The 23098-nt window shown below is 41.1% G+C and overlaps 1 protein-coding gene across 1 annotated transcript in view; it reads right to left on the reverse strand.

Moving 5' to 3' along the window:
* Nucleotides 1-23098, reverse strand: part of vps13b (vacuolar protein sorting 13 homolog B) — a 299690-nt gene that overhangs the window by 131485 nt on the left and 145107 nt on the right. The window contains exons 23-26 of the mRNA XM_085366137.1: nt 13832-14066; nt 11230-11447; nt 7202-7405; nt 2212-2383 (exon numbers count right to left, since the gene is read on the reverse strand). Coding sequence (XP_085222263.1) covers nt 2212-2383; nt 7202-7405; nt 11230-11447; nt 13832-14066 — 829 coding nt within the window. The remainder of the gene's footprint in view (nt 1-2211; nt 2384-7201; nt 7406-11229; nt 11448-13831; nt 14067-23098) is intronic.

Here is a 23098-nt window from a genome sequence, read left to right on the forward strand (position 1 = left end):
GTGTGTATTCCTAAGGTTGCATGTGTGTACCTCTGAGCACCTTGTGTGCAAACAAAATTCACCCACTGCAGGCAAAGTGAGTAAGGTTCATAGAAGGACTGATTAACTTTGTACTGAACCGAGCTTGTGAGCTTAACTGTTGAGTCGCTCTCATTGTTTCCACTGAGAAAGTCCCACAATCACAGACTAGCTTGGGAAATTGGACATTGTACATCTGAAACTATGGTTGCTGTTGTACTGTTGCCTTGTGGTAATTCTGAGAAATGTAGATGTTCCTAATAGCTTATTAATATTGAAACACAAGGCTTGTCAGCTTTATTGTGGATACCGCGTGGAAAAAAAGCCTCTCCCAAGTTGTTTGATACTCAAAAAGTCATAGTCTCCAACACAGTGCTGATATTGATATATGAGTTTTCTAAACCCACCCTGTGAGAGTACTGGAAACCCTTAGTCCCTTCATCTTAGAATGGCTCATCTTGAAAGGCAGAAAGTGTACCACTGATTTGTGCCTTCAGCAAAAGCCTCTAAACACTCACGCTTCAATTTCTACCTCTAAACTTCCAGCACATAAAAGCATAACATTATACCGGAAAACCAATACGTCTGGAACGGCTATTTTTCCATTTCTCTGGAAAGACAAGAATGTGATTTCCTTTGCAGCTGAAAAACATTACATCATAACAGTTTTTCGCAGTCTTATATGTGGTTTATCTCCAAGAATGCATTTGTGATAACAAGCGTCTAAAAAAAAAAAAAAACTGCATGTGCACAATTGTTGCTTTCAATTAAATACTTAATGTGCTGCACACAGAAAATCCACGGGTAAGATCATTTTGCAACTCAGATGGCACATATTAAGCCAAAATCCAAAGTAATGCCTATTTAGGATGTCTTTAAATCAAACCATCTCTGTGAGGTCCTCAAAAACATTCCATTTCCACTATTAAAGACCTTAAGCTGGGTGATCTGGTTGGCAGATGCTAAATATTACAGCCACCAATTAAAGGTGAATCTAGCCTTTCATCGCCCCAGTAAATTTAAAGGGACAAAGAGGCAGTTCGCTTGGGATTCATCACCCATTTATTTATTTATCTTTCCCCTCCACCCCCCTCCTCTCCAGCTGCCTTTCCCTTCTTAGAGCTTAACATATGACTGAGAAAGCAGGCGGGCACCGATCCTTTTAAGTGTTAATATATAAAACCTTTGAATACTGTTTTGCTCTCATACACAGCAAAATGAAACTTTTATTTTTCTTTTCGCCTGTCCTGTTTGGTTCTTTTGCCATCAAACTGAAGCATTTTCATGAAAAACCTTCCCCCTCTTTTACACTTGTTTTATTGTATAATTTCGATAACATTTTAAGGAGCTTGGAAAGAAAAGCATCTGGACTCAGGGTAGTCCAGATGCTTAATCACCCTGCCTAATCACACAAGCCAAGGTGTAAAAACGGGTGTGGGTCACAATCAGCCAAGGTTTCGGGTGACCTAGCCCCACCCTATCATGTGACTTTCTGAGGTCAAATGGCCCACGATGTGAGTGGGCATTAAGGCATCTGAAAAGGGATCGCAAAACTGGATTATAGATGGCAGACAGTTGGTGTTGTAAACCACCGCCTCTGTTCAAAGATGGTCGTCTACAGTGGACATAGATGGCTTCTTTCACTCCCCTTTCAAACCATCTGTCCAAAATGTGAACATTGGCATCCTCAAAAGAGGATGTCCTTTGTCCTTTAGATGTAGATGAACAGCCGAGTCTTGTCGAGGTGAGTCATCTGTTGTGCGTTTATGAAATGGCTGTTTGATCTCTCCAGTGTAGAGGTCTGAGCATTCCTCGCTACACTGTACAGCATACACTACGTTGTTAATTTGGTATTTGGGATGAACTGAAGAAGCTTCTCGGCTGAGAGGTGAAACGTCTTCAAGAAAATTAAAGAAGTCAAGACGCTTTTCTTTCTTCTTTCAAAGCTCCTTAGACTACGATGAGCTGGATGATTGAGAACCTTCACAGACATTTTTAATAACAGTTACTAAACATGTTTTTGTGTAGTCGGATGTGGTGCTGTTAATGCTAATGCTCCCCTGCTTCTTTTTCAGCTATTTAACACACACAGACAGACATCTAACACATATCATGTGTTTAGAGCAGAAAGTCATTAACTTAACACCTAAAGTTTGCAACATTCAGCAGAGAATTGATGTTAAGGTCAGTTACCTGTCTTTTTGGCAGTGGGATCAGGAGCAAACAGTTTAACTGTGACCTTGGGCAACATCCACTGCATCCAAAGGCTGACCTTCCCACTGGTTCCACCAATGCTGCTAGTTTTCTGCTCCAGTGTCACCGTGTCTGCAAACGGACCGTCATCTCCTGCAGTCACCGAGTCGCCCTAGAGAGCCAAAGCAGAACTGTTTTGTTGGACAGAATAAAATGGTAACCAGCCAGCAAGCTTGAGGACCATAATGTAATTCACACAATATTGAATTCTGATGTTTGTCCAATAAATCTAGTACAGATAAGGAGAGAAATTCCTGTCACTTAAAATGTCAATTAGCCAATTACAAAGCACATTTCAGCCAATATACTACATAATTTGCTAAAAGATATAACAACTAAACACAACCAAATAAGAAGAAGAAAAAACTCAAAGAGCATTTGACTTAAAATTCCTGTTTGTTTCCCATCATCATCGAGGACTGTCTGCTTGAGTGCATGTGTTTGTCCATGTGTTTGGTGAATGTGTATGTTTGAAAGTGTTGTCGCTGTGCATGTAGCCATAACAAAGCAACCACCAAATATTGAGCCTTTTAGTGCATAGATGACATCAGTGTCTGGTGAGCAGAACCCCACGCAGAACAGAGAAACGTGTGTATGTCGGGAGGTGGGTGGGGGGGTGCATTGTGCAAAGCTGTCACCGGTGTTAACCCCAAAGTAAGCCACCAGCACCCACATGGCCTCCTTTCACTCAAGTGCGCCAGGACACACACGTCTTGCAGCCTGGGAGAGAATGGGAAGTGAAGACCGGAGGTGGGGGCGGGAATGGTGGGGGGGGGGGGGGGGGGGGAGTGAAGCTGAAAAGCAAGCAGGATGCGGTGGAGCAGGATGCCTTCTGTGAGCTCTCAACTCCTTACTGGGGATTTGGCAATTCAACGAAGATGACAGCACTGGGGACATTTTTATTTCTCAGTCTCTTCCTGGTAAATATGTTTTCCAAACGTGTACAGTATCTGTGCGGCTCGCTTGGAAAGTGAAAAGCCTACAAACAAACAATATTGCAATTAGGAGTTTCATTTTTTCCGCAGCTTCTCCCATCGCAGTGTGGTAATGACAGATTGTGTCATGGTTATCAACCGTGGCTCTGTTTGGTGAGGAGGTTATCAACCATCTCAATTAGAAACCCCACAGCTGCTATGCTGATTACAGTGTTGTAAAGAGGATCCAGATGAGGAAACTATGTCCTCTTTCCACAGCTGGGGGGAGGGATGAGGGCGCGAAACTAATTTGCAAATTTAATTTAATCACACAGTTAAGGCTGGTTGACAGCAGAGCATGATAAGAACGGATGACAATAATATAAATAAATTAAGGATTATGTCGATTCAAAAATAGATGCAACGTCACAGTGTATGGGGACCACTAGGAACTGATGAGAAGCATGTGCTTCACACACTAGTTCACACTGTAAGAAAAGGAAAGCAACAAAACACAGGCGTGAACTAATCTAAGAAGATGAGGATTTAATTCCTACCTTTGATAAAATAGCTATACATACACTTATGTAACTAAAAAAAAAACAATCAAACCCACTGAAAATCGGGAACTTAAATACCATTATTATTGCATAAATGCCACAGTGCTAACTACACTAAATCTCTTTGTGTTTAATTTACTTAAATAATGACTCTAAAAGTATCATTAAGTGTCTTCATCAAACTAATCTGTCAAGCACATATGTGAATGTGTGTCCGTCTTTCTGAGTGTGTAATATCGCTGATTGGCAGTGAGTAATATGAGACTAGCAGTAATGGTGTTCAGTCAGTCTCAATGAGAGATATTCTGGTGTCAACTGCCATTTGGGGACTAATTATTGTTGAGATGAAGTCAAAATATGGCTCTGTGTGTGTGTGTGTGTGTGGTTGGGATTGTTTAGTTTACAGTTCTAACCATTTGGTAGGATTAGTCTCTGTAACATCATGTGTGGAAACAGGAGCCAGTTGCTGGCGCTGTGGGAACCAACCACCATGTACTGCAGCGTGGTTGTGTGCGAGCATTGGACACTCGACTGCTTAAAGCTTCCAGGCCAGAACTACTGCTGTCATCTTTAGAAAGCTTCTCCTCGTGTAAACCACAACAGTCACAAGTAACAAGTAATTATGAGCATTTTAATGTCATTCTTTTCTGCCATGTCAAATTCCATGAAAAAAGTACTGTCTATATATTATAAAACATTTAGTACATGTACTGTCATTTTTAAACAAGGGGGAAATAAGTTAGACTTTAACTATACAACACATATTAAAAACATCTTTATTTTTAAGGGTGAAAAAGGGGAATTCAAAAATAATAATGATATATCTTTTTTTTTTTTAAACTGACAAACAAAAAAAGCCAGGGTAAAAGTTATTTTTAGTGTCTTATCAAAGTGAGGTCTTGGTGTGGTTTTGGTGAAGGTGGGCTCTGCTACGTCCCTGAACTGCCAGATCAGGGCCCCAAACAATCACACACTTTCTAGAAGTATTTTCCCACACCTCCGCAAGCCAAGTTGTAAAGTATACAGTTTAATTCCTGGGCCTCTGTGCTATAAACGGGCTGAGGATCCGGGTTTATTTTCTCTGCAGAGTTTGTCTTTGCTCATCAGAGAGACCCAAACATTGGAAGACAACAGCAGGCTGGGAAGTGTCAAAGGAAGAAGGAAAAGGATGATTTTGAAAAAAAAAAAAGAATTAAAAAGAGAATGGCTCAGGCACAGGTGGAAGGATAATTTGAAGGAGAGGAAAAGGAAACTTTCAGACTGAAAATAGCACAGAAAGAAATAAGAGTGCTGCTTGATACCACTTTAGATAGAGAAGCAGTGAAGAATAAGAAGAGGGAGAGCAGAATGCTTGGGGGTACATGGAGGAAAGACAGAATAGGGTGACAAGTAATTACAGACATGGAGAAAGCAAAAGAAGAGAATCTGGATCGTTGACTGCTAATGGTAGACATGTCTGCTTTCTCTTTGCCTCGTGGTGCTCGAATAATGCTTAAAACACAGTGGCAGTGTTTCCAGAAATCATTAATTGGTTAAACTTTTAAACCTCGTTGTGACCAGTTTCATGCAGGAACTATTTACTTTCTAACAAACAACTCCAGCAAAACTTAGCAGAAGTTACCCCCTTGGAAAATTTAACACTGTTGCTTTAATGCAGTGAGTCATTATTAGAGAATCATCGCTCCTAATAGTGCAGGTAAACTACTGGTGGTCAGGCGAGCCACACAAGTTGGCGACAAAAGTTGTAAAAAAAATCTCAACAGATTAAAATCACCATCAGAGGAAAGAGAGCTAAAAGGTACGATGAACAGAAAAGTGTGGCGAAACAATAAAATGGCTGAAAGGGGAATGTCTGTTTATTAAATACTATGCTGTGTAAATTAATAAATACTAGTAGAACACTTGTTTACAAAATACAGAAGTATGAGTAGATTGCTTTATATTTTTACACAAATGGGGAAGAAAATATCTGGGAGGACAGTAGGGCAGAGGTTTTTGTGGGTGTAATGTGAATGTAGCTAGAGAAAGAAAGGGTGGGGTGTTGGGGGGAGACTGCCGCCACTACTGCTGAGACTTATCAAAACAGCTCCTACATTCTTGCTCAATCACTCGGCCTCCCAGAGGACTAAACACTTCTACCAGTGTTTGTACTTAGGTAAACAGTGACAAGTGGGCTGTCAGGGGCCACCGTGGCCTTGCTATAGAGGCACTATACCAGGTTCTTCCCAGTTCTACTGAACTGCTGCCACTTCTCCAAGTTCCACAAATGACGCAAGAACACCCACATGTAGGCACAGATGCACACTGACATATGAAACACTTTTTTTCATAAGCATGTACACGCTATTGCCTCTTAGGCCAGTATGGTGGTTGTATTGCGATCCCTGGGGCCCCACAGTGGTGACAGGCAGCTGCTGGTCGAACACTATTATAGCCTAGACTAGTTTCCACTATGCCAACACTGACCCGCACTCACTATCATTTTTATAAATGCTATATTTATGCTTCACAAAAACACACATAGACATATTATCCAGTGTCCTGGTGGCCCCAAGGCCATGGATCCCCAGCACTGATTGCTGCTGCAAGAGTATTACACAGCAGGAAAAACTCCTGCCACATTAACTAAAGCTGGGATAACTGCCACAACCATCTAGAGACAAAAGGGAAAAAAATTATATTTGAGGCTACTCCCTAAGAAAATATGACTTTAATAGCCTTCGTTATTGCACATGCATATGCACTGCTACATTTCAAACTTATGTCTGGGTTTGATTTTTAATCTGAGTAAAAAAATGTAACAACAGGTAACTATTTTCCCCCAGTTAAGAGGCAAGTTTATCCTCAATCAAGGCTGAGCTTAAACGAATCAAACAGCACTCTCTGCCTAGCCTGGAGTATAAAACCTCACTGAGTAAGAAAAAATCATGTAAGAAACACAAGCAGTGATTTATACTTTTCCACCTCTAAAATTTTTCCAGAAACAAAACATTTTTTGTCACGTGTGTTAAGACTGACTCAGCTACTCATAACAATAAAATAACAATATTTGCACTTATTGTAAATCAGCACCAGAATTATGTATACAACAATGGCTTAAATGGCATTTGTTACTGCATGACTCACAGCAGCTAGCTGAGAAAAGATGGGTGCTGGCAGGCTGTCATTAGGTCGCATATTAAAAAAGTAACACAACATTAAAGCTGGAACACTGATTCTGACAAAGGCAAAGTTCATAAGTGACTAAGCCAGTGCTATGTATGGACAGACATTCAACTGAATGAATGAGTGAATGAAATAATGGACCATTTCATGTGTTTTTTCCCCCCGATTATGAAAAGAGGTTTGTCTGGATGAAAAAAAAACCAAAAACAGTGTAGATGAGCAGATGATTCCCATAACTCATATAAACTCTGAATTGACATAATAAAAAGTGTAACTGTGAGAAACTCCAACCTCAGTGGGGGAGCCAAAGTCTGCAGAAGGACTGCAGGTGCTGGTGTCAGGCAGGGCGGTGCCAGCGCTGCTGCGTACAGGGGAGGATGGAGCGGCACCGGCAGGCGGATCTGGGATGTTGGACGTCTGACGCAAAATGCCATGCCTCTGGAGACGAGCCCACGTTGAGCTCCAGCTGAGGAAGAGCTCATACAACAACTGAACCTGGAGGGTGAACCAAGCAGAGATAAACAGAGAACGTTAGTTTTGTATTTTGTAATTATGGTTGAAAACAATTATAAAGACAGTCTACCAGCGAAACAATTTTTGGTTTCTCTGTTTGGGGGGAAAAAACACTCATTTTGAATGGGAAGTGAGGACTGTTTATCACTATGTTGCATCATCCGCTTGTTTAACAGCACTTGTTTGGAAACTGAGAACATATTAAACACGTATCATTCAGTTTTCCCAATTAGCTTCTATACTCTGAAAAGTATTCTGTGCCAACTGAGTGCCTCAAAAGATAACCCTAACACACCACAAGTAGTCAAAACCAAATTCAAATGTATATTTTTTTTTGCCAAGGTCTGACTCAAACAGCTGCACTGGGGAGTTCTCATGTAGTTCTGACTTCTGAGGCCATTACCATGATTTGGCTTGGCAGCTTTGTTGTTATGTGACACTAAACCTAGTAAAAGCTGAGAGAGAAGGAAAGGGAGAAAGAGGAAATATTAGCCAGAAATGGACTTCTATCATTCTCATTCTTTCACTCTCTGACTTAACATACTTCTGTACTTGTCACTCAGAGAGGCCTCGTTTCTCAAAAATGATGTAAAACCTATGCGTTGGTGTTTCTGTTCGATGGGTCACACTTTGCGAGGCGCAGCATGCTTACACACGTGCTTCACTGTGCAATTTGTTATCCATAACAACAAAACTTCCAAAGAAACACCCTCAGAGGAAAGTTAAATTCTGTCATCAATTTCCTGCTAAAAACTCACCACGATTAGGAAAAACTGAAGGCTCTGCGTCAAGTGTTCTCAGCTATTTATCATGTGTTCGCATTGAAAAGAGCCTTAGCTTTAAACAACAACAAAGCCAAAAAAAAAAAAAAAGAGTGGAAAACATGAGACGAAAGCAGGGGAATGTGATGTGATGCTTTCGGTTATTCATGCATTCACTTGGTGCTTTTTAGGAGGAAAGAAGGGAGAAAAGCAACACGCTTTCACAGTGAGCTAATTTCTGGATTTCAAATGCTTCGCTTCTGCAGCCAGCTAAGCCCGCAGCCCCCACCACTGAGGGTCCCTTAAACTTAAAGGTGCACAGGCACATGAGCACACATACGAAATAGACTCTGAGCACATTTTTACTCTCAGAGTCTCGCTCGCACACATGCTCTCCTGTTAGCGCACACATTGCAGGGAGGTCTTCCACAAATAATCATAAATCAAATTAGAAGCACCACAATACATTACAGCTGCACCATTTCAAACATGTCCAGGAAGAGCTGCTACGCCGATTCAGCCGCTGTCCAGGGACAGGGCCAACAGCTGTTTGCCATACCCAACCAAACTGCACTGCCGGCAGGGGAGGTACGGCACCGTGCTCCCTTCTCTGAGAGTTGGGGCCTGGAACTCCAATCAAGCACAACAAGGCCTACTGCACTCAGTAGCAGATGTGGAAGAAAAGACTGAAGACTGCTGAGCAAAGGGGGAAAAAAAAGGGAAAATGTGTGCACAGTGAGATCAACACGAAAATGAATGACAGGGTTGTTACGTGACCTCTGTATTAGCATCTGGGATAAAGACTTGTCCTTAATTTTACGATGAAACCTAAGCAGAGCTTGAACTCCTTTCCATCCACCCTTTCATCATTGATCTTCATTCTTCATCTCCTACCTTCCCTCTGTTATTTACCCTGTCCTATGTCAATTTGCTGCTGCTGATACTTCTGCTTAGCAGGGTTAGACAGTTTAGCTCAGCTACTGCTATTAGGGTAGGTTGGGCCATGAAAAACATGCACACACACACACGCTTACATGAGCTTATAATACAGATGCAACATTTCATGAGTTGGGGAACATTTGGAGGCCTGGATTCTCCAAAGGCCTGTCATCTGCAGATCAGGAGGCCTGTTAGGGTGCAGTACTACAAACTGGAGACTGAACAGAGGCTTCCAACAGTCATTCATAAAAACACACAGATGGAGAGGGACAGGACAGCGTGCAGATGGCGAGTGTTTGTATCCTTTTATCTAGGAGCAGTTTATAGAGAAACTTCACAAAAATGACATATTGTTGAGTATGTGTGGTAACTCTTGTGTACACGGGAACAGGTGTGTGTATGTGTGCATATCTGTTCATTGAAATGCTGTACAGTTATGTGCCAAAGGTTAAAACAAACAGTTGCTGTGTGTACGCTCGTTCCAAGGTGGTCCTGATAATGTTAAAGCACAACTAGTAACCCCAACTTTCAGACAGCCAGTCAGTCAGTTTGTTGAAGTAATATGGAGACGTTTAACTCCTCCTGTCCAGACTAAAAGGCATACAAGTGTCATATGGACTGCATTGGTTTCTCATTGCTCACACTTTTGCGGACGTGGTTGAATCTATATACCTGCACAATCCAAAATTCATTAGGAAATTTGCATCTTCACGTGTACTGTCACAGTCACAGATAAAAATACAAAATACGACTACGATACTAGTTGCTACCTGTGAAAACGCACCACGGTGTTTGCTTGAAGGCTCGACTGTTTCACCACACTGTCTAAAAATACTTTTGTTAGTGCTATGAAGTAATCCATCATGTAATGGAAATGGAAAATCTGACTTAATGTGACAAACATGCAGCCGAGTAGCCGTGGGGAAATTTAAGGGGCCAAATTTGTTGCTTCTATTTGTTTACTTTAAATGTATTAATATCTCAAAATCAGCGCTGTGATAATTTATTTGTTTTGAAACGGCAGATGTAATTTTACCCCCAAAATCCAACAATCATTGTACTTATTGTACAGTAACTGTGCAGCATTCTGACAACTCCATATATATTCCCCCAGATGGCAACGCTAATTAGAAAGACGATCAAGTAGTGTGAGGTCTCTTTTGTTCTAGCGAGGGTGGGGTTGCTCTGGCAGCAGTTCTTAAAAAGCTACAGTGAGACTTGAAACTGCATTAGCTTATTACCCCCCTCAAGTCAGAAATTTTGCACAGAAGAGGGAGGTGAGCAGATGGGACAACAGAGCAAAGGAATTACGATTTTTTTTTTATTATAATGGTATCCAAAAACTAATAATGACTCATCATATAATCACAATAAGCCTCCCCGGCTTTGCCAGACACCAGCAGCATACTTGACGGGGAGACCAGAGAAGCAAGAAAAGAAACTTTCCCTCAGTAAAGTTCTTCTCATCTCTGGGAAACTTTTCACCGCAAGCAGATTAAGGCCTTTAATTCGTTTCTGGTACCAATTCCCCTCAATATCACCATGGCTCATCACTGTGGTCGAAGACATTTAACAGTGTGACCGCTCTAAAGGTTGACCCAATTAAGTGTTTACAGAGGAACTTAATTCAATACAGCTAATTCAATTGTGAAAAAACAAAACATGTGTAATGGTACATGTAGATGTGATTCTACGAGAGAAATGAAAAACAACACAGGGACCTAACTGGGAGACAAACATGTTCCGTTTGCAGTACGTCCGTATTCATCACAGTCTCACTAAAACATAATAACATGCTGTAAAACAATGATGGTGAGTACTGCAATCCCTTACTCTTCTTGACTGAGACCTCAAAATGTTTTACCAAAACAAACAAGGCAACACTCTCATGTTTACACTTCCATTTTCATGAAAATTATACGAGTTCAGAAGATGAGGCAGTTTGTTTACTGGACTCAATCTATATCAGAAAATCATGCGGAGGCAGGATCTTCTTGCCAGGGTTCGTGCGTTCATATTTCAGGAAAGTTTACAAGGGGATGATTTGTATAAATATACATGTAATTCTAATGACTACTTTGTGACTGCAAAGACTGTCTGACTGACCTGAGGGTTGGAGCACTTGACGTGGACGGGCTGTAGATCAACATGGAGGCACACTACAAAGGAGTGCCTTGCTTCAGCAGAGCTCTGCAGCTTATGGGATGTGACAGCTAGTGTGGAAGTGCAGCCCATCGGCTCCAACAGGCTCAGGCTTTGCTGCTGCCCCAACAATGTGTATATGCTGAACTGACTCAGGCTGATCGTCCATGGGAAGGCATCACCTGGAGTTAGACATAAAGAAAAAGCAAACGATATATGAAAACAAGTACGTATATTGCAAATGGCAAAGAGATGCAAGGATGACAGACATTATGTGACGTGAGGGCAAAGAGATAAACACTCACTATGGTCTCAGGAAAAATATGTGATTCTGTGTTATCCCATTTAACCTAGGTGTTTCTGATTTGTACATATTGTTCTCCATAAGACACGAATAGACCATCTTTCTACAAATCTGCCATATTGTTTATGCCATATGAAAGGCAACAGTTTTATCCAATATACACGTGTCACACCATAGCACAGAATTCGGCATATTTTGGTCTCTAGAGGTAAGAAGGATTGTGCTGTGTTCCCTTTTTGAGAGAATCTGTCACTTAGATTTATTCGCTGAATATAAATTTGCTAATGTTTCTTCAGTCTAACCACGTCTATTTTCAATATTTGTATAGTTTAAAACTAGTATGAATCATAAGCTATGAGCTAAGGTCTAGCTTGGACTTCTTACAGGAAGAAGCAGCTACTTTTTGCTGTTCCCTGGTCACGAGGGCTCACCACAGCGGGTAGCTCCGTACGTTTCATTTGGCAGAGTGATTTTTTGCTGTACGCTCTTCCTGACACAACCCTAAAAATGATTTATGGCTCCAGCTGGAATTGAACCAGCAACTTTGCCAAATAAATGTGTAAACCACTTCACCACGAGGTCATCACCTGGTATATCGTGCCACTTAAACTTTGCATGTGGAATGCTGTGGATTGGTAACAGCATAAATATATATAACAAAAATGAGAAGCTTGTATTATTTTATTATTTGCAGTTTACGCCACGGTATAACGAATGATGTTTCCAAATTCTCAGTCAGAATTTGAATCCAGAACCCCTAAACTTGGATTTCACACTCAGAAAGTCGGAGCACCCACACCCATCCCGAGTTAACAATCCAAGATGGTGGCAGTAAAAGTAAAAAGAGGTAAAACTGTAAACTGTATTTGTGACTCAACTAAATAAGCAGAGCACTGACCGGGCTTTATCTTTGAATGCAGCACTGTTTTTAAGGACCCATAATCGAGTATTATATTGTATAGCTAGTGATGTATGAATCGCTCTACCTTGCAAAGAACCAAAACAAATCCTGTTTTTCCTCGCTTTTCTTGGAACAAGCTTACTCAGGAGTGATGTCATTCCCAAGTTCTGAAGTACCTGGAACGTGGGGGCCTTCTTCTCATTTTTCTTCCTTTTTGTTAAAATCCAGCGAGGGCAGCTTTGCCAGATCTTGACAGAGTCTGATTCTAAGATACCTTTAGGAACCCAATTATTTAAATTGTCCACCATATATGGGATCCACAAAATAGACAGTGGTGTGGCTTGAGTAAAAACATTTTTCCAGCACATGAAAAAAAACTTGGACATTACATAACCTTTTACTATTGTGAAATGGAAAACCTGAGAAAAGGAATACTGAATAGTTATTTCATCTATAATTGATTACGCCACATCCATTAACCAGATACACAAACACAGCGTAAATTGAGGCCTAATATTAAATCTGTGAGTCTGAAACAGCATGCAGCACTGGGAGTGCTTGAACCAATGAACTTGCTGACCCTGGAAGTACCATCTTACAGGGATGAGGAACAGGTTCATTATCACAGGGCCACAAAGAGCACTTTTACCAATACGCCCTTGGCAGGCTGCTTTGATCCCGAGCATTGAATATGAGGGATGAAGACCATTTCAAAGAGTAGGAATGAATTACTAAAAGCATGGGTTGTTAATTTTCACTGCAACATTGACAAGGCAGCTGATGTCACTGTTTTTGCTGTCGTTTTTCTTTCTCCTCTGTTTTTTTACAACTGCATGCCCAATGCTGATGTCATTAAAAAGTTTGGAGAAAAGAAGTGTGCCCCCCTTTTTTCTCCTCCTGAAGAGAAAACATTGCTCAACCATCTAAGTGTTGCTTGTGTCAACTCCACCAGGTGTGCACACCACATGTGCACGATCTATCTCTCAAAGTCGCGCTACTTAAGTTTGTTTGTCTTTTGTCATGGTAAATGAGTAGCAGTGGGTCAAAGGTTTGCTCAGTGTTGAAAAGACTCTAATGATGATGAATTGACATTATATATGCTATTACTATTGTGAAATCATACATTTTAATTATTAATAAAAATTAAATGAGTTATTAAGTCATATTTTCTTTCTCACTAAGTGGGATTAAATTCCCAAGATTTCCAATTTTAGCTTATGCATCTATCACCACCAGTGTTTCTAATTTCAGCTTTGAAATCACTCTTTTTGACATCACTGTGTATCTGGGTGTATGTCCCAGAGTATTTCAATAATTCTAATGAAAGTTTAGATTTCATTAGATGTGGTATGAAAACCTACCTTCTTCCAAGATGGGCTTTGAGACCACAAAGGGGAGCTCCTGTAGTGGTTCCATGTACTTATGCCCAGCACTGAGGATACTAATCTGAGGCAGGCAAACTACCAGAGTCCCAGGCATGTTGGTCTGGTTGTGGTACCAGCTACGCACAGTGCCGGGAATGTCGCCACAGATGATAGTGCTCGGAGAAGGGAGGCTGTCATTGGGGAGGAATACACAGCAGGGCTGCAGCTCCAACTTGAAAAAAGGCAGAAAAAAGAGGGGAACATTAATCATGTTAGCCAATTCAGCCTCACCCATCAGTAAACAAGCACCTGTCTTATGCCATCCAAGTGCACAAAAGTTCAGTTTTTTTGCCAGTATTACAGAACTTGGACTGTGATGGAAAGAATAGAAGAAAAAAAAATTGTGCAACATTCCGGGTGTTGCTGGAAAAGCCTGAACATGGTGAACAATACTTTCCTTGGTTTAAAAAAGAAAAAAACCCTACATTTGGTCACACACACTAAACCGTCTTACAAAATGCACATTACATACATTACATTACATATTTCTGAGCATCCATTTAAAACCACTGTGATTTTCTGAAACAGAAAAACAAAAAACTTTGAGGTTTCGTCAGTTAAATACTAAAGTCTTTTTAAAAAGCACTGGAGATCAGTCCCAGCTGTACAATGTCCCAAATAATACATAAATAAATAAATAAACAAATCAAATAAAAATCAAAAGCCTTTAGATGAGTAAGCAGTAGCCGGCAAGAGTGCAAGCAACAACTTTGAGCAACAATATTGCTTTGTGTTTTTCCATTTACTAGCCTAGTTAATGAAAAGCAAAGGGGTGCAGGGTCCAGGGGGCAGACAGCAGGTGTTGCCAGATACTTGTGTGTGGATGTGTGCTCACTTCTGTCAGAGAGACTACTTCTACTTATTTTTAGTCTCACTTATTAGAGAGGTGGATACTCTATGAGCCCTCTGGTTTCATGAGCAAGTTATACTGTAAGATATGTTTGGCATATCTTAACACGTTACGCACACATTAAGACACACACCATCAAAATTTGCATATGCACTTGTATGATCTTTGGCTATAACTACACGGGCCTGGAAACCATCTCCAAGTTTTCATGGGAAGTGAAAGAGAAGGCGAGACAGAGAAAAAGACTTTGAAAGCAGGATCAAGAGGAGGAGAGTGAGACACTGAGAAAGAGAGAGAAGTACAGATATGGTTACACTTTCATCATACTCTGCTTCCTCTTTTGATTATTCTTTAAAGGGTGGTTTGAAATGGGAACGCTTTTGCACAGTGACACATAAGCTTTGGCCTTTTTAAGAGCTGACACGCAGAGAAAAAAAAAATCACCGACACTGCCTGGGCTGTTGCAGATCTAAGCAGGGTTAAGCTGTAAAGCAGGCTGACATACGGAAAGTGCCGGCTTTAATACCATGACTCGGGCCTGCACTTTGACGACGGTGCCTGAGGCTAATGCTATCCTGCTGGACATCTTGAATATATATATATATATATATATATATATATATATATATATATATATATATATATATATATATAAACAGATATGTGCCAAAGTCCTCAACCATCAAATATCGTCAGAACAACGGTACTGGCTGATGGGTGTGTTGGTATAAGGAACACGAGGAAACAGAAAAAATAAGAGCAATGGCTTCAGTTACCTATACTGTAATGTAAACAAAAAAGCATTACAGCAAAGTTTATTATAATAACTAGAATCCAGAGAATGAGTTTGTTTTAATCACCGTGTGATAGAAAAAATGAAATCACTGAGTTCACATCATGTGACAGTTTGATTAAGCACCTGGATGATCTCAGGGCTAATTTAATGTAAAACGAAGCTCAATTATAATTCAAAGGGATTTTGTATATCATATTTCTGAGTAAGTACACAATAGTACAATATCATAGTAATTATCGATATAAACATTTTACTTATTATTTACTTTTTTAAAACTGCCATCTAGACACAGACTGTAAATAACTATTACAGAACCACGCTGTGCCTGATGAGTGACCGAATCTGTCACCATATATCACCTTCTAGGAATTAAAGTTTTACACATAATCAGAGAAAAATATTATGAACATAAATCATTATAGGTTCAGTGAAATTAAAAACCAATGGAAATCTGTTTGTGTTTTTGAGAGGAAACATCTGTATCAACCTCTTTAGTATAGAATTGTGGGAATTTTATGTAATAAAAATGATTAAGCAGGTGATTTTTGTTCATTTAAAAAGGGTAGTTGTGACTATTACAGGGTAGAAAACACAGGCACCTATCTGTTACAGTGAATGTGAACAAATAACACAGCACCTTATAATGGTGTTTGCTCATGATTTTAAAGTGCTTATGATGGAACACAACGATGATGTCAGGTGTACGACAGTCATAGTCTTGCCACATTACACAGAAATATACTAACAATAAACAGATAATATCTCACAGATGACGACAGAGGGCAGTCAGACAATTGACTTTCTAGATGTTTATACATAAAGGCACACAATGTTTCAAGGAGCAGAGTATGTAATGGAAAAGAAAATGGCACAACAATCCTAAATCTGGGCGATACAAAACGAATCTTTGGTTGGCTCTTTTCTCCTTTCATTCCCTTTTGATGACAGTTATTAAAAGCCACAAACACAGAGAAACAAACATGTTGTATTTACCAATGGCAACAGTACACAACAGTACAAGTCCATAGGGGGACAGTGATTAAAGCAAAATAGCTTTTTTTCATGAGTGGAGGAGGTTTGGATCTAAAGAGCATTTGATGCTCTGGTGACCAGTGAGGACTTGTTGAGGAATCCCAGTTGCCCGAAAGTGGATGACAGCACAAAAGAGCAAATATTACTATGCCAAAAGAAAACAGTTGTACTGGTTGGTAGATGTCTTGTGAGTTCAAGTACAATCTTTTAATAATCCACACTTATTCTGGGTCACAGCGCTGTCAGGTGTTCAATCTGCATCCAAGACAAATTGGGCAAACATCTCCAGTAAGATCAAAATATAACAAGAACTGCTAAAGCTGCTCTAAATCTGTTCTTTTTAATAATATAAAATACTTGGTACTGTTTTAGCATATCAAACTTTGATGCCAAACAATTTTTGCTGAAATGGCCTTAAAATGTCAGCGAACATATTGGAAAAGAATCGTAAATGCCCGTCCTTGTCACCATCCTGTTACGACAGTGTCACGTTATTAGGAACGTGAACTCAGAACTGAACGGCAATCCTCCACCCAGTTCTCTGTGCTACTGTTAATAGCAGGTCACCCTGGTCACCTCGCAGACCTTTCCAAAGCCCCCCATCTGTGGTCTAATGCTTGAGCTGTGACTCATACACACACACACACACACACACACACACACACACACACACACACACACACACACACAGGGAGACAGACATACAGTATCCAAACAAAGACGACAGGGGCAACAAAGGGCAAGAAAAGGGAGCACTGGAACTGCTGAGCAGTGCTGACAGATCCAAGAGAGAAATAGTCTGAGGTCAGAATGTCCCATATGCATCATTGCTTTTATGACTGCCAAAACCACTGACAGCATCTCTTCCCTCTGACCAACTCTACAGCCCTCTATCCCTCCATCACCCCAACCTCCCATGCCTCTGTCCTTTTGTCCCTCTCACTGCTGAGCATGCATTGATTCAAGGTGGAAAATCTGCGTTGAGATGTGAGAGGAGAATCGTGGTGTTCATGGTTATGGTTGACATGGCAACAGACACACAAAAAATGTTGCCCGTAATCACAGGTCAAAGTGGAAAGTGAGAGCATGTATGTGTTTTATGTCTCAACCTCAGGTGTAAAAGTGCAGTTGAGGTTGTGCAGGGTCGTGTTTGGTATTCCACACAATTGTGTTTAACAGCTCTGTAACAGGCCAATAAACACAGCACTGGAAGCAGTTAGTGTGTGCGACAATGTCCCCCTCCCACGAGCTGAGGGCCAGGCCAAGTTCATGTATGTTTGTGTGTGTGAGAGAGAGACTTGCACAATGTCCTGTGACAGGAGGAAACTGACAGGAATACCAGGCTGACCTAAAACTCATTATGTTCCGTCACATGCTTGGGTGGCAGCGGGCCACATTTTCACTACTCACCAGCCAGTCACAAGGCTCGGCAAACTAAATTATATTTTTATCCTAAATAGGATAGTGGAAATTTATTTTCTGTTAGTGTAGACCCGTGGAAAGGCGGTGTTTCCAAATGCAGCTAAAGGAAAATTCTGAAATGAATTTAAAAATAGAAATGGGCACAAATAATATGTGAAAGCCAGAGGCATAATTGCAGTGTGGAATATCTGTTACACAACTTTACCCTACTGGGTTTAAGGGTAATGTGGAATAAAACTGCAGCAAAAACAAGACAGATAGCCCCTGGAAATGACTCGGGCACAACAAATAATAAAGTGTATGACCTATGCTTCAACAGCCATGTAGTTTATACATTTATTTCTCATTATTACATGGATAAATAGGGCTGACAGTGTTTGAAAGGGATTAAAATTCATATTCATATTCAAGTTGGGCCAAAGTTCAGAATGGCAGATGGTTTCATACAATATCTGTATTATTACAGAAGATTCAGTGGGGAAAAGCGAAATCAAAGATGCATAATTATCCGTTCCTTTTGTCCAATGACATCATGTCCTGTCAAAGTGAAACAAAATCTTTCAACATAACAAATGGAGTTAACGCTCAGGAACCTGGGACCATACTTTAGTTACCTACTGCCTCCAATAACAGATTCAGTCAGGAGAATAACACTGACGGACAATTTGAGTATCTGTGTGTGCGTGTTCAGGGGCCACGGATCACGTGGATCACTTGCAACACATTCATAAACTTTTTTTTATTAATGTGAAAAAAACACTTTTCAATTTCGACCAGGAAATCTCAGTTAAACAAGAAACGAGACTGAAGCCAATCAACTCCTTATGAGGCTGCACGTGCAGGGATTTTACTGTGAAAACATGCTCAAATGACACACTTAAACATTTGCAGAAGCATACACTGTGTGCTTGCATGTTCTCTTGCAAAACTGAACACGTACACAATCATAGATCACATCCCCCCTGCTAGCTGCAGACAGCAGTTACTTAAAGAAAAGATTCATAATGAAAAGCGGTTTAAGAGAAAAAAAATGCCAAAAATAAAAAATAATTCACAACAGCAGTCAGCTCAAGGTGTTTGATTTTTGTAAGGTTCAGACCTTGCAATATTAAAGTGAAACCCCCAACAATCAAACCTACAAGGAAAAACTTGGTGGGGTGCAATGAACACGAAAAGACTGCTGGCACAAGCAGGAAAATAATAGAGAAAATGAGAGCATAGAGAGACCACAAACAGGACATGACCCAAACTGGGAGCTGGTTCGAGAGGAGAGGGCCCTGTTAGCTACAGCGAATGCCTCCCATTCTACTTCTGGAATCTCCAAGCAAGCCTGCTTATGAGAGGGAAGTGCTCTACTGGGATAAGATTATACTCTGAAGTTGTCAGGATGGACCCGGTCATCAGTTGAGCTCTGGTCTCAATAGGGAGCCAATGAAAAGATGATATTTCTGTTCAGTTCACCAGAATGGCTGCTGCTCCTTGCAAGCTTGCCCTGATGGTAAATTCTCCACAAAAAATAGTGCATAAGATTGCCTCTTTTTACATACGTACACCAGCGCAGACACTGCTTTGTGAATCTGACACAGAGAAAAAGACTGCATTTGTTACTTGTGCTCACACAGATGAATTTGTCTCATGTCTCAGCACATCTCTGATATGCAACAAAATTCGCTCTCTGCCATTCAGTAATGAGACTGAGTGGGTTGACAGGGAACAAAGCTAGCTGAAAATAATGTGGGGACGTGTCATCTTGAATGATCTTCATGAAACTAGCAGTTAAAGGTTGTTCAAGTCTCAGTATGGATGCCAACAAACAAGATTCAGTAAAAAAGCCCCAGAGAGTTTGAATCTTTGAGTGACAGCCTGGTTATTTATTAGGTGACCAGCGCTTATCCATAGATTTAGGTACTGAGCCCTTCCTCTCAGCCCTCTAAATGAGCAAGGATCTGCTTACACTTTGATCTACAATACACAACCATAATTAAATGTAGGTTCTGGGCTGGGAGGCCACATGCAGTCAAGAGTAAATACTACTAGAAAAAAGACAAAAAGCTAAAAACATTAAAAAAGGGGAAGTATATCCATTTTGAGGTTACTTTGATTAAATTTTAAGATGCCCAAATACATTTTTCCCTTTGTTTCTTTTCTCTGGCACCAGATCACAGAGTTCTAAAAATGGGGTCTTCTTCGTGGGTTGTGTGTTTGTGTGTGTCAAGCTCTGCTCAGTTTTATTCCCGATCACTTCTCCGCACCATCAGATAGGGTTCAGAATACAGCCACATGTGCCGACCCTGTTTCAAATCTTTGGGTCTTAATACCCCTGAAAAGCATCCCTGACTTCATGCTCTTCTGAGCAGCAGTGGGAGTGCATGATCTGTCTTGTGTCGTACTTCTCCCTTGAGTCTTTGTGAGGATGGTTTATCTGGTTCCAGCAGAGCAGGTTCTAATAGAGAGGAAGCTGAGGGCCAAACACACTCAAGCTTTAAAAGGCTGAAGCCATGTGGAAATGGCCTATATAACCACAGGAGGCTCTTAGGATCTGCCGGGCCTCGCCAGTAAATGACAGAACAGTGAGTTAGATTGAGGACAGCCCGTCTACTCTTAAGACCAACTTAGAAGTGCAGCAGGCAGTATATTACTCACCAATAATCATTCATAGACACAGCTTTATGTTTCAATCATGAACTGACAGATTATAGGAACGAGAGATCGGCCTTGTCCAAAAGAGGGATTCAAAATTTTAGCACTCATGACAAAACAAAGCAAAAATACATTGCTACTGTTTACCCTCAGTATTTAAAAATGGAGATAAGATGTTAGAAAACTGAACTGCTCCATTGTATGAATGGGTTAGCTGTCTGAATCACATCTGAATCTGAATCTTTACACATATGCAGCACAGCAGTCATGCAACAGAATACTTGCAAGAACTACAAGCAATTACTGTCACCCTCACCTAACTCGACCCAGGCAATGAAATACGTGTGATATCAGTCCTGCGGCGCTGTACAAATCCGCTCTTAGGCTTATTGTTTTCATATCACTGTAGGGAAGAGAAACTTGGATGCCCTAACTCTGTACAGACCTTAGCAGAGCACAGACTTTGGAGGTCAAGATCACCCCTCTGTAGAGAGACCCACAACATGTGAAGGCCGCACGCGCACACACTTGCACATTTAAACACGTACGTACCGACAGATTTTTCCCTCTATTTTTCTACACACAATAATAAAGCCACGACACACAGGAAATCACCCAGAGATAGAGGAGAGGAAATTAGAAACACCCTCTCAGCATCCCCAATGAAAACATTTGCAACTCTGGAGCAGAAAAATCTCAGTGGAAGGATCGGCAGCAAACGGAAAACACATCCCTTTGTTTTAAAAACCTGATACCTCTCCAAATGTAATCTTCCTGTGCCTGCACCAGACGGGACACTGTGTTTCCTAAGTGGCCGGTCAGATGAACAGAAGGTCCTCAGAGCACAGAGCCCACTACCCCACCCACCCACTCTTAACCTTCTGCTCCCCTTCCTTCTTCACATCTTCCTGCATTTTCTGTTTGCTATAAACCAAAACAAACAAACAAATCAAAACCCCAAAACAATAGTCAAAAAGTGGGTGTTATAATACAAACTGTATCGTTAACATTTTAACATGATTAATGTGTGTACCTGAAGATTCCACTACGCAGATGTATCTTGCGGTACATGGATAGAGATAGAAGTTTTGGTTGGAAACCTCAGAGAGCAGATTTATTTCCTGATCTTCTTGAGAAAAACATTTAAGCATGATTCCTTTTGACACCAGATAGGCTGTGTCTCACCCACATGCCACCACAAGCAATAAGATCGTGGGCTGGCACCGCACAACGGGCTAGGCAGCCAGCCATCTATGTGGCCCTGCATTCCTCTCTTCCAACACTGCTTACAGAAGCTGACAAGCTCTGGAGGTCTCCCTGGCCGAGGTGGAAATCTGCAAAAATAAACGCTTTAGGTGACATGAAGGCTTTGTTTGTTTCTGCTAGCTCAGCTGTTTGTGTTAGCGCGGTGGGTTAATTGCGACTTTGATCGCTGCGTTTATTGATCCAACAGTGGCCTTAGGAGCGCGGCTGGCCTGGCTCGCCTCACCTACTCCCACCCATAATCTCAAACAATCACCCCTCCACCACCTCAGCATGGTGAGCCAGTACAGATGGGGCTGAACATGGTTCTCCATTGGCAGAATGCTAGCAGTTTGCATGGAGCTACAAACAGTCCATCTACCTGCAGAAAGCATCTGTTGCCAGATGGAGGCAGTGTCCAAAGTATGTGGTAGAACCGGCCCGCATGTACTGCATGGACCCAGTAGGTTAAAAACCATTTTCTGCAGTGAAATACCGACACAAAAGGACAACTGTGGCACCTCCAAAAAAGCACAAGTGGGACCCTGTCAAATTAAGTCTGAATACATCGCTGATGTTTGGCTGAGCACCAAGGATGGGCTAGATTGTTCTAGGTGAGAGAGACTGCCTAAAGGTTAGAGTATAAGTGATGCAAGAATCATGGAATAACTGACAGCTTAGAGCAAAGTCCTCAGATATAAACACGGGTTGACTAAAGTTTGGCCAAAAGCAAGCTTGGCTTGGTTTATCTATAGTGGTGATGGTGTGGCCAGACAATTTTGCCTTTGGCTAACTGAAGAGAGTCAAGGTGGCTGTGATAATGTTATGCAGTATGTAATACAGGCCAAGTTGGATCAAATGGTGATGGACTGCAGATGAAAAGAGGATTCAAGGGCTAACTCTGGCAGATTTTCACCACTACTGATTTATACAGTGTGACCCAGTGAAGCAGGCCAAACCGGGCTGTTCTAAACCCCAACTGATCTGATTCGACCTGTGTTTGGCACGGCTTCCTTCATTGTCCCAAGACAAAGGGTGGATGTGTGCTCCATCAATTTAACGCGATTCCCGTCCGAACTAGCTTTCCAAGACACATTCAGAAGATCAGGGCATAAACTGCACATCATTTTTCTATGACAATTTTAAAACATCCCAATTCTGTCAGCAATTGCAGCTCCTGTGGCAAATCTGTACTCGCTGTAGTGTATCAGGAGGGTTTTTT

This window comes from Diplotaxodon limnothrissa, linkage group LG11 (genome assembly GCF_057381915.1).
Source record: "Diplotaxodon limnothrissa isolate DT_005_m linkage group LG11, D_limnothrissa_male_GT1.1, whole genome shotgun sequence".
Classification (NCBI taxonomy): Eukaryota; Metazoa; Chordata; class Actinopteri; order Cichliformes; family Cichlidae; genus Diplotaxodon; species Diplotaxodon limnothrissa.